This window comes from Macrotis lagotis, chromosome 6, assembly GCF_037893015.1.
Source record: "Macrotis lagotis isolate mMagLag1 chromosome 6, bilby.v1.9.chrom.fasta, whole genome shotgun sequence".
Taxonomy (NCBI): Eukaryota; Metazoa; Chordata; class Mammalia; order Peramelemorphia; family Peramelidae; genus Macrotis; species Macrotis lagotis.
This window is the reverse complement of record NC_133663.1, coordinates 113,635,845-113,652,812: the sequence shown is the minus strand read 5'-3', so window position 1 is coordinate 113,652,812 and position 16,968 is coordinate 113,635,845. Positions and strand designations below refer to the sequence as shown.

General features: G+C 36.4%; 1 protein-coding gene across 1 annotated transcript; it reads right to left on the bottom strand.

Moving 5' to 3' along the window:
- Positions 1-3,215: 3,215 nt before the first annotated feature.
- On the bottom strand, positions 3,216-3,641 carry LOC141491794 (acyl-CoA-binding protein-like). The gene has a single exon (XM_074192609.1). The coding sequence runs from the start codon at positions 3,610-3,612 to the stop codon at positions 3,349-3,351; it is 264 nt and encodes an 87-aa protein (XP_074048710.1). The 5' UTR covers positions 3,613-3,641; the 3' UTR covers positions 3,216-3,348.
- Between the last annotated feature and the right edge of the window lie 13,327 nt (positions 3,642-16,968).

Genomic DNA, 16,968 nt, shown 5'->3' with positions numbered 1-16,968 from the left:
TTTATTTGTTCACTTGAAAAGGACACTTGTACGTCATAGATCTTGACCTATGTTTCAATAACTATGTCCTAATGTAAGCTAAATCTTAAGAACTGGCCTTGGAGTCAGAAGGCCTGGAATTCAAATCTGGCCTTTTGACATTTGATTCTTCTTAGCTGTGAGACCTTGAATTAGTCACTTAAACCTGATTGCCTCATATCCAGGACCATCTCCAGTCATTCTAATTCATATCTGACCACTGGGCCCAAATGGTTCAGAAGGAGAAAGTGAGGCTGATGACTTAGCACAGCAGCCCTCACTCAAATCCAAGTCATATGCTTATAAAGACATGACCTCCCTAATGCCATGGTCTTCTTAGAAAATGAAGGACAAACATTATTATATTCTTTTCTTATCCTTGTGTTGTCATTCATTTGCAATCCTCTAATATGTGAGATTTAAATGGCTTCCAAGGCTTAAAAAGTAAGATTTTCCTTCACTTCTGGTCAAGATGACAGAGAGAAGATAGGCACTGTGTAAAGTGCTCCTGGTTCAGCTCAAAAATAGCATTAAAGAAACCTCTTAACAGAAATTCCATCTTCAAAACACTGAAAAAGAAGCTAGGAGAAGAATACATACCAACAAGGTGTGTCTCTGGGGACTGTGGTTAAATCGGGAATGGAGAACAGAAGGACAGCACAGGGAGAGCAGCGGGGTGAAGCCAGAGGATCAGCCTTAGACGCAGAGGCTTTGGTGAGTGGCAGTCCGAGGAACAACTTTAGATGTGGAATATTTGGCCAGGAGGGGAGGAATTCTGGTGAGCCCCAGTTGTCTGGAAGGTGAGTTCAGCACAGAGTTGCTGAGTACCCTGGAGAACAACTAGCTGGACATAGGACTTGAGCTCCAAACATTTTGTGGATCTTTCTTCCCAGTAGGAATGGCTGCCCCCCCACCCCCTCAGGCACAGATGTGGACAACAGAATTCACACAGCTAAAGGGAGATTAACTTCCTCCCCCAGAACCAAGTTCATTGTTCAAGGACAATTCAGACCCTGCTGCCCCCCTCCCTCCCTTCTTCTTCAATATAGGATTAGGCAGAGGACTTCAAACACCCCAGAGAAAGCAATGAGTGCCCCCTACTGCCTGGCCCCTGGAATTACTAAGCCAAGTGAACAAAGCCTCTAGGATCTTTTATTTTTAGATTTTTGCAAAGCAAATTGGTTTAAGTGGCTTGCCCAAGGCCACACAGCTAGGTAATTATTAAGTGTCTGAGACCAGATTTGAACCCAGGTACTCATGACTCCAAGGCCAGAGCTTTATCCACTTTATATTTTTTAAAAGATTTTAATATGAGTTTTGAGTTTTACAATTTTTTCTCCAAATATTACTTCCCTCCCCCCCCACAGAAAGGAATCTGTCATTCTTTATTTTGTTTCCATGTTGTACATTGATCCAAATTGAGTGTGATGAGAAAGAAATCACATCCTTAAGAAAGAAACAAAAAGTATTAGAGATAACAAGATCAGACAATAAAATACATAGTTTTTTTTCCTAAATTAAAGGGAATAGTCCTTGAAATTTGTTCAAGCTCCAAGGCTCTTTATCTGGATACAGATAGTATTCTCCATTTCAGACAGCCCAAAATTGGCCCTGGTTGTTGCAATGATAGAACAAAAAAGTCCATCAAGATTGAAGATCACCCCCATGTAGCTGATAGGGTTTACAGTGTTTTTCTGGTTCTGCTCATCTCACTCAGCATCAGTTCATGGAAATCCCTCCAGGCTTCCCTGAATTCCCATCACTCTTGGTTTCTAATAGAACAATAGTGTTCCATGACATACATATAACACAGTTTGCTAAGCCATCCCCCAATTGAAGGACATTTAATTGATTTCCAATTCGTTGCCACCACAAACAGGGCTGCTATGAATATTTTTGTACAAGTGATGATTTTACCCTTTTTCATCATCTCTTCAGGGTATAGACCCAGTAGTGGTATTGCTGGATCAAAGGGTATGCTCATTTTTGCTGCCCTTTGGGCATAGTTCCAAATTTCTCTCCAGAAAGGTTGGATGACTTCACAGCTCCACCAACAGTGTAATAGTGTCCCAGATTTCCAGCAACCCTTCCAACAATGATCATTATCCTTTCTGGTCATATTGGCCAGTCTGAGAGGTGTGAGGTGGTATCTCAGAGAAGTTTTGATTTGCATTTCTCTAATAATTAATGATTTAGAGAAATTATTCATATGTCTATGGATTACTTTGATCTCTTCATCTGTAAATTGCCTTTGAATATCCTTTGACCATTTGTCAATTGGGGAATGGTTGTTTTTTAAATATGACTCAGTTCTCTGTATATTCTAGAAATGAATCCTTTGTCAGAATCATTAGTTGTAAAGATTGTTTCCCAATTTACTACATTTCTTTTGATTTTGGTTATCTGTGCAAAAGCTTTTTAATTTAATGTAATCGAAATCATCTAGTTTGTTTTTGGTGATGTTCTCCATCTCTTCCTTAGTCATAAACTGCTCCCCTTTCCATAGCTCTGACAGGTAAACTACTCCTTGATCTTCTAATTTGCTTATAGTATTGTTTTTACTCTGTCTAAATCCTGTAATTATTTGGTTCTTATCTTGGTAAAGGGTGTTAAGTGTTGGTCTAATCTAAGTTTCTTCCATACTAACTTCCAATTTTCCCAGCAATTTTCATCAAAGAGAAAATTTTTATCCCAATAGCTGGACTCTTTGGGTTTATCAGACAGCAGATCACTATAATTGTCTCTTGCTTTTGTACCTACTCTATTCCACTGGTCCACCACTCTATTTCTTAGCCAATGCCAAACAGTTTTGATGACTGATGCTTTATAATTTTAGATCAGGTAGGGCCAAGCCCCCTTCTTTTGCACTTCTTTTCATTAAATTCCTGGAAATTCTTGACTTTGTATTTCTCCATATGAATTTACTTACAATTTTTTCTAACTCATTAAAGTAATTTTTTGGAATTTTGATTGGTAGGGCACTAAATAGGCAGTATAGTTTTGGTAGAATTCTCATTTTCATTATATTAGTTCTACCTATCCATGAGCAGTTGATATTTGTCCCATTTTTTTTTAAAGTAACAAAAGCACTTTATTGATTTACAGATTAAAGAAAACTATTAAAAACTATTGAACCAAGATTACTAATTCCTTGTCTCTCCAATTCAACAGCTAGATAGCTGTGTAACCTGATAGGACTAGAGTAGCCATGCCAACTCTCGCTGTTGCACATTATTTACACTGGTTTGACTTTGACCACAGCATTAGGAAATCAAACATTATTTTAGTTTAGCTTCAAAAGTGCACGCTGATCTCTGAATCCAGTTTCTTTTATATTCCATATTTTGTTTTTAGTTCCTCCACTTTTGCAACATAAGCTTTCATGGCATCTTCTTTGGATTTCCCTTTCAAATTGCTCCAGGCATCCCACTTAGCTTTGCCTTTGAAGTCCAACATACCCGGACTCGCTGTATTTATATCTCTGACTGTGGCTTGTTTGTAGTGACTACAGATGAACAACATCTCCTGGTCATCCGGTTTGGATTTCAGGTTTTTGACTTCTTCGGCGGCTTGTTCAAATTCAGCCTGAGCCATGCTGCCGGGGTGCGGAGGATCGCGGCAGAGGGGCTTGTCCCATTTTTTAAATCTGATTTAATTTTTGTGAGAAGTGTTTTATAATTGTTTTCAAAAGGTTTTTTAGTCTGTCTTGGCAAATAGACTCCCAGGTATTTTATATTGTTTGAGGTTGCTTTGAATGGGATTTCTTTTTCTAGCTCTTCTTGCTGTATCTTGCTAGACATATATAGAAAAGTTGAGGATTTATGCAGTTTTATTTTATAACCTGCAACTTTACTAAAATTGCTAATTGTTTCCAGTAGTTTTTTGGATGATTTGTTGGGATTCTCTAGGTAGAACATCATGTCATCTGCAAAGAGTGAGAGTTTTGTCTCTTCCTTCCCAATTCTAATTCGTTCAATTTCTTTTTCTTCTTTTATTGCCGAATCTAATATTTCTAATACAATATTGAATAGGAGTGGTGATAATGGCATCCTTGTTTCACCCCTGATCTTATTGGGAATTCCTCTAGCCTCTCCCCATTTAATATAATGCTTGATGATGGTTTCAGATAGATACTGCTAATTATTCTAAGGAACAGTCCTTTTATTCCTACACTCTCTAGTGTTTTTAGTAGGAATGGATGTTATATTTTGTCAAAAGCTTTTTCAGCATCTATTTATATGATCATATAATTTCTGATAGGTTTGTTGTTGATATAATTGAGTATACTAACAGTTTTCCTAATATTGAACCAACCCTGCCTTCCAGGGGTAAACCCTACTTGATCATAATGTATTATCCCAGTGATAACTTGTTGTAATCATTTTGCTAAGATTTTATTTAAGATTTTTGCATCTATATCCATCAGGGAAGTAGGCCTATAATTTTCTTTCTCTGTTTTAACTCTTCCTGGTTTAAGTATCAGCACTATATTGGTTTCATAGTAAGAGTTAGGCAGAGTGCCATCTTTCCCTATTTTCCTGAAGAGTTTATATATAATTGGAACCAATTGTTCCTCAAATGTTTGGTAGAATTCACTTGTGAATCCATCAGACCCAGGAGATTTTTTTCTTAGGGAGTTCTATGATGGCTTGTTGAATTTCTTTTTCTGAGATAGGGTTGTTTCGGTATTTAATCTCCTCTTCATTTAACCTGGGCAACATATATTTTTGTAAATATTCATCCATTTCACTTAGACTATCAAATTTATTGGCATAGAGTTGGACATAATAATTTCAAATTATTTCTTTAATTTCCTCCTCATTGGTGGTGAGTTCACCTTTTTCATTTATGATACAAAGGAACAAAGGGCCTGGAATGAGATATTCTGAAGAGCAATGGAGCTTGCAATGCAGCTAAAAATCCACTATCCTGGAAAGCTGAGCCTTCTCTTGCAGGGAAAAAGAAGGACATTTAATGAAATGGGAAACTTCCACATTTTCCTGATGAAAAGACCAGAGTTTAATAGAAAATGTGGACACCAAATAACAGGGTTGAGGGATTATGAAAAGGGGTAAAAATATCACTTGTACAAAAGTATTCATAGCAGCCTTGTTTGTGGTGACAAAGAATTGGAAGTTAAATGAACATCCTTCTGTTGTGGAATGGCTTAACAAATGTTGAGATAGATACATACATATACATATACATATATACATATATATATACATATATATATACATATACATATATATATACATATATATATATACATATATATGTATATATAACTGATTCTATGCAAGGTGAGAAGAGCCAGATAAACTAACAGCAACATGGGGGGTGATGATCAACCTTAATGGAGTTGTTCATTCCATCAGTGCAACAATCAGGAACAAGTTTTGGATATCTGCAATACCATCTTTATACAGAGAAAGAACTATGGAGTTTGAAGAAAGACTAAAGACTATTAGCTTTAATTAATTAAAAAAAGACACCACATTATCTTATTATGTAAATTTGCTATCTCTTCTACTTTATTTTTCCCCTAAGGATATGATTGCTCTTTTATCAAATTCAACATGTATACCATGGAAACAATGTAAAGTCTAACAGACTACCTTCAGTATGTGGTGGGGGGAGGGAAGTAAGATTAGGGGGAAAATTGTAAAACTCAAAATGAATAAAATCTTTCGAAAAAAAGATTTTCCTTCAAAGAAATCAAATAGTTTTGAAGAGTCAAAATATTGTTTTCAATATTTAATCTTGCTCCATAGTTGACAGGCTACTCTTAAGGTCATTTTGTATCTGAGCTGCCAGATATCTAGATGAATATTACAGAGACATGCTAATATGAACACATACTCAAGAATCAAAATGAGTATCCACTGAGTGTCTATTTGTGATAGAGTCTCTGTCTCTTTGTATCTCTCTCTCCCTCCTTTCTGTCTCCTATGTATTCACATTTGCATGCATGGATAAATGCATAAAGGATATAGATAAATCTGTGACATATACACACACTGTATATATAACATATATATATATATATATATATATATATATATATATATATGTTTCCCATGTGTGTGTTTTTAAGTGTTTCATTTTTAGATGAAATTTAACATTAAATTCATTTAATTTTGACTTTTGCTGCTCATATTATTTAAGTATATTTATTTCAACATTGTGTTTCTTTGACTTTACATTTTGATACTGTTACTTTATTTAAATGTTTCCATGAAAATAATTAAATTAGTATTTCATTGAAATGAATGAAGTGATAGTTCACATTGCTGAGTAATATGAATATGGATCGAGAAAATCTTTTTCTCTTATAAAATCAAACTACTTGGGGAAAAGTTTCATTATGAAAGTGGTTTTCCCAATAAAAATTTTTACATAGGACCAACCTGACCTAAGTGAAAGGTACACAGGTATGATACAAAGAAGACTGAAAGACTTCTTGTTGTCTTCTCTGTAGCAGTGCATTTAGATCTGTTCTAAGAATCTTCTAGAGTGAGGTATATTTTAAGGGAATGAAGGCAAAATTTCCTCTGAGAAATTATAATTATCTAGGTAGCATTTTAGCATTGATGAGTTTACCAGATTCATTACACTCATGAAAGAAAAGATGGAGCTTTGAACAAAAAAAAATGGAGGAAGCGGGTAAGAATAGATTTTGATGTCAGCCTGTTCATCCACTCTCCACAAAACAAACAGACAAAATGTTTGAACTATGCATTGCATTATAATCCAGACAGTTGAGCTATGGAAACAGAAAGGTACAAACTGCCTTTCAATAGTTAAAATAATGACTTTAAGTACAAAATAAATATGTAAGCAACCTATACACTAGAATTAAAAGATTTCCTATAAAAGGCTGAGATCTTGAACTTCTCTTAATTGGATCTTGGAAGAAGTCAGGATGTAGTCAAGAGATGAATAGTTGTTGATCCAATTGGAACTGATCCAATCATTCTAGATAGCAATATGGGACTATTCCCAAAGGGCTATAAGACTGATCATACCCTTTGATCCAACAATACCAATACTAGGCCTATATCCAGAAGAAATCATAAAAAAATGGAAAAAGTTTTTAAAATATTAATGGAAGCTCTTTTTAGTGGTAAAGAATTGAAAATTTAGGGGATGTCAATCAATTGGGGAATGGCTGAAAAAGTTAAGGTATGTGAACATTATGGAGTACTATTGTTCTATAAGAAACCATGAATGGTTGATTCTAGAGAAGTGTTATAGGAACTGATGCTGAGTGAAGGGAACAGAACCAAGAGAACATTGTATACATTAACCATAGCATTGTTAGTTGATCAACCATGATGGAACTCTCAGAAATTCTGAGAGCTAGGACAACCCTAGGAGACCAGCTATAGACAACGCTATCCCCATCCAAAGAAAGAAAAACAAAACAAAACAACAAAACCCTACAGAAAATAAATGAGCACTACATTCACTTTTTCAAAATTTCTCTTAGGCATTTTTTCCTATTTCATGATTTTCTTTCTTTTCTCTTAATCTTAATTACTCATATAGAAAAATGACTAATCTTTAAACTTGTTAAACACAAATGTGTATATATATATATATATAATATTCACCAGACTGCCACTGAGGTGAAAGTAGTGGGAAGGGAGAGGGGTAGAAATTATATAACTTAAAAGTATGCATATGCATGTAGATGAAAGGTGAAAAAACTTTCATAACATGTAATTTGAAAAATAAATAGTCAATTATAAAAGAGATAAAGGGTCTTATTTGCTACCAATATTACTAGTGAAATTATGTGTGAAGGTATAAGTTGTAAGAAGATGGAGAATGTGGGGGTGGAGCCAAGATGGCTACAAGAGAGGATCATCTCTTAGGCGCTCCCTCATAAAACTTATAAACTAAGGACTCTAACTAAAATTTCAAGAGCCAAAACCCACAAATGGACCCAGTGAGGCAGTTCTCCTACTCAAGGTAACCTGGAAAAGAGCAGAAAGCCTCTGCTCCCTGGGGTTGGAGGGGCAGCCCACCAGAGGGGTGGCCCTCCAGAGTGAAAGAACTTCAGCCTCCTGGAGGCAGCCCCAGAGCACTGGGAGCTGTGGCTCACAGCAGCAGGAGAGTTTCCTGACCTATGCCCAGGGGAGCACTGGGCACAACTTGGGGGACCTCTGCCAGAGCGAGCATGTGAATCCCAGCCCTCAGGGCACACAGAGAGCAGCATGTCCAGGGCATCCTAGATCCAGGAACCAGAAGCAGGCAGAGCCTGTAAGCAAAAGCCCCCAGGGAATGAGCTCACTGAACCTAGGGTGGGAGGTGGAGAGAGACTGCCCAGCTCTGTCCTCTGTCCCTGCAACAGGACACTGGGGTTCTGACCATATTCAGATCCTGATTGAAGTCTAGGCCCCCCATAAAATAGCATGGCCCCCCCACCTCAGCCCCATGGCAGAGGGGGGTGCTTATGGTCATTCACAGACCAGGAGGAAGGACAAAGCCTCACACACTGAGATCCTTCTGGGAGTGTCCCAAAAGCTCAAGAAGCACCCCAAAACCAGGGTCCAGCTGGGAAAATGAGTAAGCAGATAAAAAAGAGGAACATCATTGAGAGATACTTTGCCTGTGAGTCCAAGAAGGATAAAAACACTCAGTCTGAAGATGAGGAAGCACAAACTCCTGTATATAAAGACTCCAAGAAAAACAGAAATTGGGCTCAGGCTATGACAGAGCTCAAAAAACACTTTGAAAATCAAATAAGGGAGATAGAAGAAAAACTGGAAAAAGAAGTGCGAGAGATGCAGGAAAAACATGAAAATGAAGTCAGCATCTTAGTCAAGTAAATCCAAAAAAATGCTGAAGAAAATAGCATGCTAAAAACCAGCTTAGGTCAAATGGATAAAACAGTTCAAAAAGTTATTGAGGAGACAAATGTTTAAAAAGCATAGTTGGTCAGATGGAAAAAGAAATGAGAAAGATATCTGGGGAAAACAAATACTTCAGACAAAGTATAGAACTCAGCGTGATTGCTAAATTTACGAGAAATCAGTACTCAATACTTCAAAACCAAAAGAATGAAAAATTAGAAGAAAATGTGAAACATCTCATTGAAAAAACAACTGATAAGGAAAACAGATTTAGAAGATAATTTAACAATTATTGTAATACCTGAAAGTCATGATCAGGAAAAGATCCTTGACATCATTTTCAAAGAATTACTACAGGAAATTTTCCCTGATATCCTAGAAGCAGAGGGCAAAATAGAAATGTAGACAATCTACCGATCTCCCCAAGAAAGAGATCCAACCCCCCCCCCAGGAATATTATAGCCAAGTTCCAGAACTCCCAAGTCAAAGAGAAAATATTATAAACAGCCAGAAGGACACAATTCAAATACCATGGAGTCGCAATCAGGATCTCACAGGACTTAGCAGCAACTACATTAAAATCTCGTAGGGCTTGGAATATAATATATCAGAAGGCAAAAGAGCTTAGAATGCAACCAAGAATCAACTACCCAGCAAAATTGAATGTCCTCTTCCAGGGGAAAAGATGGACTTTCAATGAACCAGGGGAATTTCAAATGTTCCTTTTGGAATGGCCAGAGCTGAACAGAAAGTTTGATCTTCAAATACAGGACTCAGGTGAAGCACAGAGATTGGAGGAGAGGGGGGAAATATGAGGCACTTAATGATGATGAACCGCATATATTACTGTGTAGAAAAATGACACTGTTAATACTCATATGAACCTTCTCAATTAACAGAGCAGGTAGAAGGAGATTTTATAGATGAAGCACAGGAGAAAGCTGAATTTGAAGATAAAATATAAGATAAAAATGGAGTCAATAGAAACAAAATGGAAATGTAATGGGAGAAAGAAAAAGGTGAGGGGGAATAGGCCAAGATATTTCATATAATAAGATTTTTCTTTATTACAATGAGCTATTGCAATGATATGGAAGGGGGAAGGGAAGGGGGAATGAGAGAATCTTCACTTTCATCAGAGGTGACTAGGAGAGGAAACAGCATATATAGTCAATGGGGTATAGACATAAGGAGTAAGAAGGGGGGGGACAGGGGGAAGGGGTGGGGATGCAAATAAAGGAGGAGAGGATGGACCATGGGGGGTGAGTAATCAGATATAACACATTTCCTCTTTTACTTCTTGCAAGGGGCTGGGATTGGATGGCCTGTCTGGGACCATAGGGCAAGTTGGATGCTGGGCCTAAGGTGTGGTATGGGAGCTCAGGGCATCTTGGCCCCAGGGCCAGAGGTCTGTCTGCTGTGCCACTCAGCTACCATACATCAGAGTCAGAGTGAAAGGAGAGAGAAAATATAGTATATGTTAGTGGAGAAATAAGAATGGAGGGAGTTGCAATCAGCAATGGCAATGGTGGAAAAATATGGAAGTAACTTTTGTGATGGACTTATAATAAAGAATGTGATACACACACCACAGAGTTGGTGGTGTTGGAACACAGACTGAAGCCCATTTTTATTATTGTTATTTTGGGGGCACATGGGAAATGGGGCTGGGTGGCCGGCCTGGGGCCACATAGCAGGGTGATTGTTGGGTGTCTGTGGTCAGATTTGGACCCAGGTGCTCCTGTCTCAAGGGCCAGTGCTCTGTCTGCCACCTGGCAGCTGCCCCTACTATTATTACTATTTTATTTTATTTTGGGTCTTTTTTTCCTTTTTTTTTTTGTTTTTTGCAGGGCAGTGGGGTTGGGGTGGCTTGCATGTCACACAGCTGGGTGCTTGTTGGGTGTTTGGGACCAGATTTGTGCTCCGGTGCTCCTGGCTCAAAGGCTGGTGCTCTGTCCACTGTGCCACCTGGCCATACCTACAATTATTACTATTATTTTTGAATTTGAATTTGAATTTGAATTTTTTCTCTCCCCTTTACTTTATTGCTCAAGTAAGTCTATATTTTTGGGGGGAGGGTGTATTTTGTTTGCTCTTAAAAATATTTCATTAATGTATAAAAAACATTATTTGTACAAAATAAAAATAAATAAATATTACATTAAAAGTAAAAAAAATAAAAAAATTAGAGAAAGAACAAATTAAAAATCCCCAAATTAAATACCACATTAGAAATTTTAAAAATTAAAGGAGAAATTAATAATAAAAAAGAAGACTGAGAGTATGTGGAGATTGAAGGATTTTAGATGCCAAAAACAGAATTTTGTATTTGATTCTGATGGTTTATTATTTATGAGTAAGAAGAGCAATGGTGACTTGGGAGAGAGCAGATTCAGTGGAATGATGAGGTTGGACACCAGAATCATCATACAGCCTTTCTGAGGGGTTGAGCCAGAGGAGATATGGGGTGATAGTGCAGAAGTAAGGATCAAGAAAGTTTTCCAAGAAGAGATATGGGCATGTTTGTAGTCAGTAGGCAGGATTCAGTAAAGAGGGAGAGATTGAAAATAAACCAAAGAGGGGTGGCTAGGTGGCATAGTGGATAAAGCACTGGCCTTGGAATCAGGAGTACCTGGGCTCAAATCTGGTATCAGGCAATTAATAATTACCTAGCTGTATGGCCTTGGGCAAGCCACTTAACCCTGTTTGCCTTGCAAAAAACTAAAACAAAAAAAAAATATACCAAAGAGTGGGGATGGCAGAGGAACAATCTGAGGAGGAGATGGATGGAATGGAATCACTAGAGTAGGCCAAGCAGTTAGACTTATTGAACAGCAGGTAGAAAGGGAACTTACAAGGAATAAATCCAGTTTTTAAAAAGTTAGATTTGGTTTTTGTTGTTTGTTTCTTGTTTGGCAAGGTAATGGGATTAAGTGACTTGTCCAAGGTCACACAGCTAGGTAATTAGAAAGTGTCCGAGGTCACATTTGCACTCAGGACCTCCTGACTCTGGTGCTGGTGCTCTACTCACTGTGCCACCTAGCTGTCCCCATTTTTATAATTGTGTTTCTTTTTTTAAATATTTTTGGGGTTTGACTTCAGTTTTTAAATTTAAATTCAAATGCAATTTTATCAAATAATAAATAAATAAAATTAAATAAATGTTTAACTAATAATAAATAAATAAATTTCAAATTTTAAAATAAAATAGGAGACAAGGTTCTCACTCAGAAACTGAGGAGAGAAGAGTCACAGGAGGTTTTAGGAGGGTTAAGCCATGATAGGTTTGGAAGAGCTGCTGTGGAGAGTGACTTCAGTAGATTTTTTCAAAACCTCCAATTCATTCAAGGCTTTATTTTTCCTCATATGCTTCTCATAGTTCTGTACACTTATTTTACAGTTGATCAGAGAGGGAAAAAAATGTGTTAGTGGGATTTAAACTGGGTCTACTTCCATTCCAATTATTTCTTTGGTGAGTAGTCTTATAGACATATCGTGTTATATTTTCCTGCTAAGTCATGCAGTGGATAGAATACAGACCTTGGAATCAGGAGGACTGGAGTTTGAATCCATCCTCTGACATCTACTAGCTGTTTGATATTGATGAAATCACTTAACCCTGATTGTCTGTCTTCCAGGGTCATCTCCAGTCATCCTGATTCATATCTGGCCACTGGAGTCAGATGACTCTGGAGGAGAAAGTGAGACTGATGACTTAGCAAAGCTTCCCCCCCACTCAAATCCAATTCATATGCTTGTCATAACACTACCTCCCTGATGTTGTGGTCTTCTTCAAAAACAAAGGACTAAAAAACCAAAAGCATAACATTTTAAGGTATCTGATTTTAGTTTGTATAACATAAGAAGTCCAATCCTCTAGGCTACTGTTCTTATATTTGAGATGCAAATCTTATTCTATTCATAAGAAGTTGAATTGGGAACACAGGTGGGAGTACTGTAGTTCTGGAAAATCTGGTTATTTGTGATCAAGGAGGTTACATTCTGATGGAGGAAGAGAAGCACACAGACAGAACATGCAAAGCAGGTAAGGGGGTTCCCTCAGAAGCATGGTAGACAAAGGAGAAAATCCAGAATCTAAAAAGCCTACAATGTAATAAAGACATAAATGGCTTCGTATCTTGCTTGTAATGGAGATTTTAGGAGAAATCAACCAATCAAGGAACACGTTACAGAGACTATATCTTCAAGATATGAATGGGAAGAAAACACATGCACATAACTGAGTAAACCACTGTTAATTTGAAAATTTTATTTTGTGTACTTTCCTCAGTTTTTTTCGTATTTGTGTACTTTTCTGAATTTCCTCCATTCCCTTCCATATCCATATGATATTTCTATATATCTTAATATTGTCATTTAGATATCAATTTAATTATTGCTAAATTAAAAGCCTCTGAAAACTATTTAAATGAAAGAAATCCCAGGTCCATAAACAGGGACCTGGAATGAACTAGAATTTGACCATAATTTATACAGATTACAATTGCATTTACTGCCAGAGAAAACTGAAATAGTGAGGCAGGGACTACATCTGGGAAGAGTTAGTAGGTTAAGATAATTACTTTTCAAACAAAGGAAGACAGTAAATTCTGCAAGTCCTAGAAAAGAGAAAGGAAGGAACCACCATTCTCAATGGGAGAGGTTGATCCAGGAAAAAGAGTGAATGAGGAATTCCTAGTGTCAAAGCTATGGCTTTTCAAGACACAAATCAGAATTAATTCCTGGTGATCTGGCAGCTTAAGGTTTGAGTACAAATAATAAGATAAGGCGATGTCTCCCAAAACTATGAAGCAGATCATGTCTGGAAGTTCCATAACCAACAATTAGGGGATATTCTAATGATAAAAGATGTCTTTTAAAGATCAATAAACCACCAAATGGTTCAATCTCTCCTTCAAAGCTGAGATGAATTAAATTGACTTTAGAGCTGATTTTCTGCATGTGCAGTTGGATTTACTCTTGATCACCCCAGAGGATTGTTGATAAGACAAGTCACTCTGTATATTAACTCACACAAATGCAGACCTCATACAGCTTTTCTCAGTTGCTGGATAATTGTCAAGGTGTGGGGGTAGGCTCAAGTAAATCAAATTAACATATCCATTTTAACAATTTATATATCTGGCAGAGAAAGGGAAAAAATCTCATAAATGAACACAAGTACAAAAAGACCTGGAAAGTATATATCTCAATATAAAATACATATGATTTTCAATAGAAAGTTAGCAATATAGGTATAAATCTAGCAAAAAATTGAGAAATGTTCAGAAAAGCACACAAGTAACACCTAGTCAAAGGAGGGAAAGAGGAGGTAGGAGAGTTCAGTTCCTCCATATTTGTCAAAGGCATTGATCTGCAACCAGGGCTTAACTTCTCTCACAAGTTTTCTTCCATTTTTGCTTATGGACATCCCCTCTAGCTCCCCAGATACTGCTATGCACATAAGGGAAGTGGTAGAGTTTACCTGTTCCCTCTTGCTAAGACACTTTAACTATTCATTTCCCAAGCTCAATTCAGGTCCCATCGTGCTGTTTTATTCTGTTGTAAGTTCTGTTCCAAGAGATGGGCAAAAAAGTCACAGTACCATACACATATACTCAAACATACATGTGCACACACACACACACATACAAACAGATATACAGACAGAGTTCTGTTGATGTTGCTCACAGGGAGTCAAGAATAAATATCTCTAACATCACCTCTTTCACCCTTCTCCAAGGGAGATATTGATTCCTGTCTGAAAAGGAAGTAGAAATTAGATTCAAACTCTGGTCACTGCTTTTTCTTTCAAAGAGAGGTTGAAATTTTATCTCTTTGCTCCCTTAAATTCCATTAATCTAGGCTTTGTATTTTTTAGGTTTGAGCTAAACTTTTAATAGTTTTCCTTTGAGGAAGGAAGACCCCAAGTTTTATAACCAAAGTTTAATTTCCTTACATCTAGATGTCAATTCCACAATGATCAGCAAATAAATCATTTTCATCCAATTCAATAACAAAACAGAAAGCAGAGAAATTATGCATAAGGGAACATACATATTAGACTATGTAGAATGTATAAGCTTTCCTATGGGAGTAAGGTGTCAACTCAAGTAAGAGAGTCTCAGATTTCACCCATGAGAAAAGTCTCTGAAATCTCAATGTATCAAACAACACAAAGAGATGTAATATGGATTATTTGGTTTTCTACATGTTGGCTTTTACCCAGAATCTTTCTCTCCTTCTAATGTCCTTAAATAAGTTTGAATCATGCATAATCTCTCTCAGATCTGGAAACCAGGAAACCAGGAGAGCTCAAGACATCTCTCCTCTCTTTTCCAATTCTCCCTGTCCTGCATCCATGAGATTACCTCCTAATTGAAGTATACTGAAATCCTGACTTTTCTTGTTATTCGGTTACTTTCTTGCCTTGTGCTGTCCCAAAATACAAATCTCTTGCCTTGATTAAAACATTAACAGTTGCTACTTTGGTAGTGTTCTTTATTTCAGGTTGACAGAGTTATCTCTTAAATATTTTTTGAAATAAAAATTAGCAAGAGAAATGAAATAAAATTCAATCAATATTTTTTTTTAAAAATCATGGCATATTGTGCAATTTTCTAAACACATGAATCCTTCAGGCAAAGAAGAAAGAATAAGGACTGACATTTCAACTATATTCTTTGGGAACAACTTGAGTTTTTAGAATTTTACAAATTAATTTCTGTTTGCTTTGTCATGATTCTTTACATATTACTCTAATGTGTGTATATATATATTATATATGTATATGCCTATATTTATATCTACATAGATAGATATTGATATATAGATATGTTTTTATTGCTTGTTACATGATAAAATGGGTAAGAGTTCTGGACTTAGAGGTAGTCAAATCACATCTCAAGCACTGGCTAATAACTGTGTGACCTTGCCTAAATCACCTAAGATCTTAGCTTCAGTTTCCTTATTTATAAAATAAGGAAAATTGCAACCACCTTACATGCCTTCTCTAAGGATCAAATAAAATGTGTAGTGCTTCACAATGTGAATGATAATTATTATCATTTTTGAAACTGTCAAATCTTTAATTGTATTGTTTCCCATTCCCCCAAAAATTATTTTCAGTAAGGCTATTTAGTATCAATTACATATGCTCTGATCATGAAATTTGGATGGGATTTCCTTTTAAGAAAGAAGAAATGGTGGTTCCCCTCTTTTCCCTTCTCATATTTTCTAAAAACAATTTCAAATAGAAAGTATTTTTGCTAATATTTTTCCTGAGGGCAGGTTTTCAAGTTTGGTAGATTATGACTAGAGTACACATCATAGTTATAAAATAATGTTAAATAAGTAAAATATACTTTAAAACCTTAAAAAAGATACAAAGATGATGAATTGTTTTCTTATCTATAATTTCTATAACTTTCTACACATAATTTAATATTAACTGTTATGAAGAAAGCATGGATCCATTTTATGAACCATGTGTTTCATTTCTATGTTTAAAGCCAAATTTCCTGAGGTATTTTGACATTAATCACATTTACTGTGTGCTAGACCACAATTCCCCTATTCTTGGGCACTACCCTTGGGAGAGTGGGTCATTGTTATCTAACAGCAGTCTGTACAGCTGTTCATGCTGACTTGAATTTGAGTGTTATTTCCTTGACAGAGGTCATAGAAAAGCAATAGGAGTTAATATTATGAGGCATCTGCTGTATCAGTGGTTATACTCATTCTTTAAGATTGTCCTTCAAACTATTAGTATCTGCAGGAAATAATATTAAATGAATAAATGAAAGCACCAACTGGGATGGTATAATAAATGGAGCCTTATAGAAGCAGAATTGATCTGCCAATAGAGAAATCAATATAGTTAAAACCAATCAAATGTAGTTCAAATGGAGGAACATAAATAGAAGTCAAGAAATGTATATCTTTAGCTTGATAAATATATGAATGTTATACCAAACAGCAGTAACAGCACATTACTCAGCAGCAGAACACAGCAAGCACTTGGGGCTGCTTAATAAGTACTATAGATATTATATGGGGATAATTTTATTTTTGTCAATGAGCAAGAAAT

Coding starts and splice junctions, on each gene's coding strand:
- LOC141491794 (XM_074192609.1), bottom strand. CDS start 3,612: ATGGCTCAGGCTGAATTTGAACAAGCCGCCGAAGAAGTCAAAAACCTG.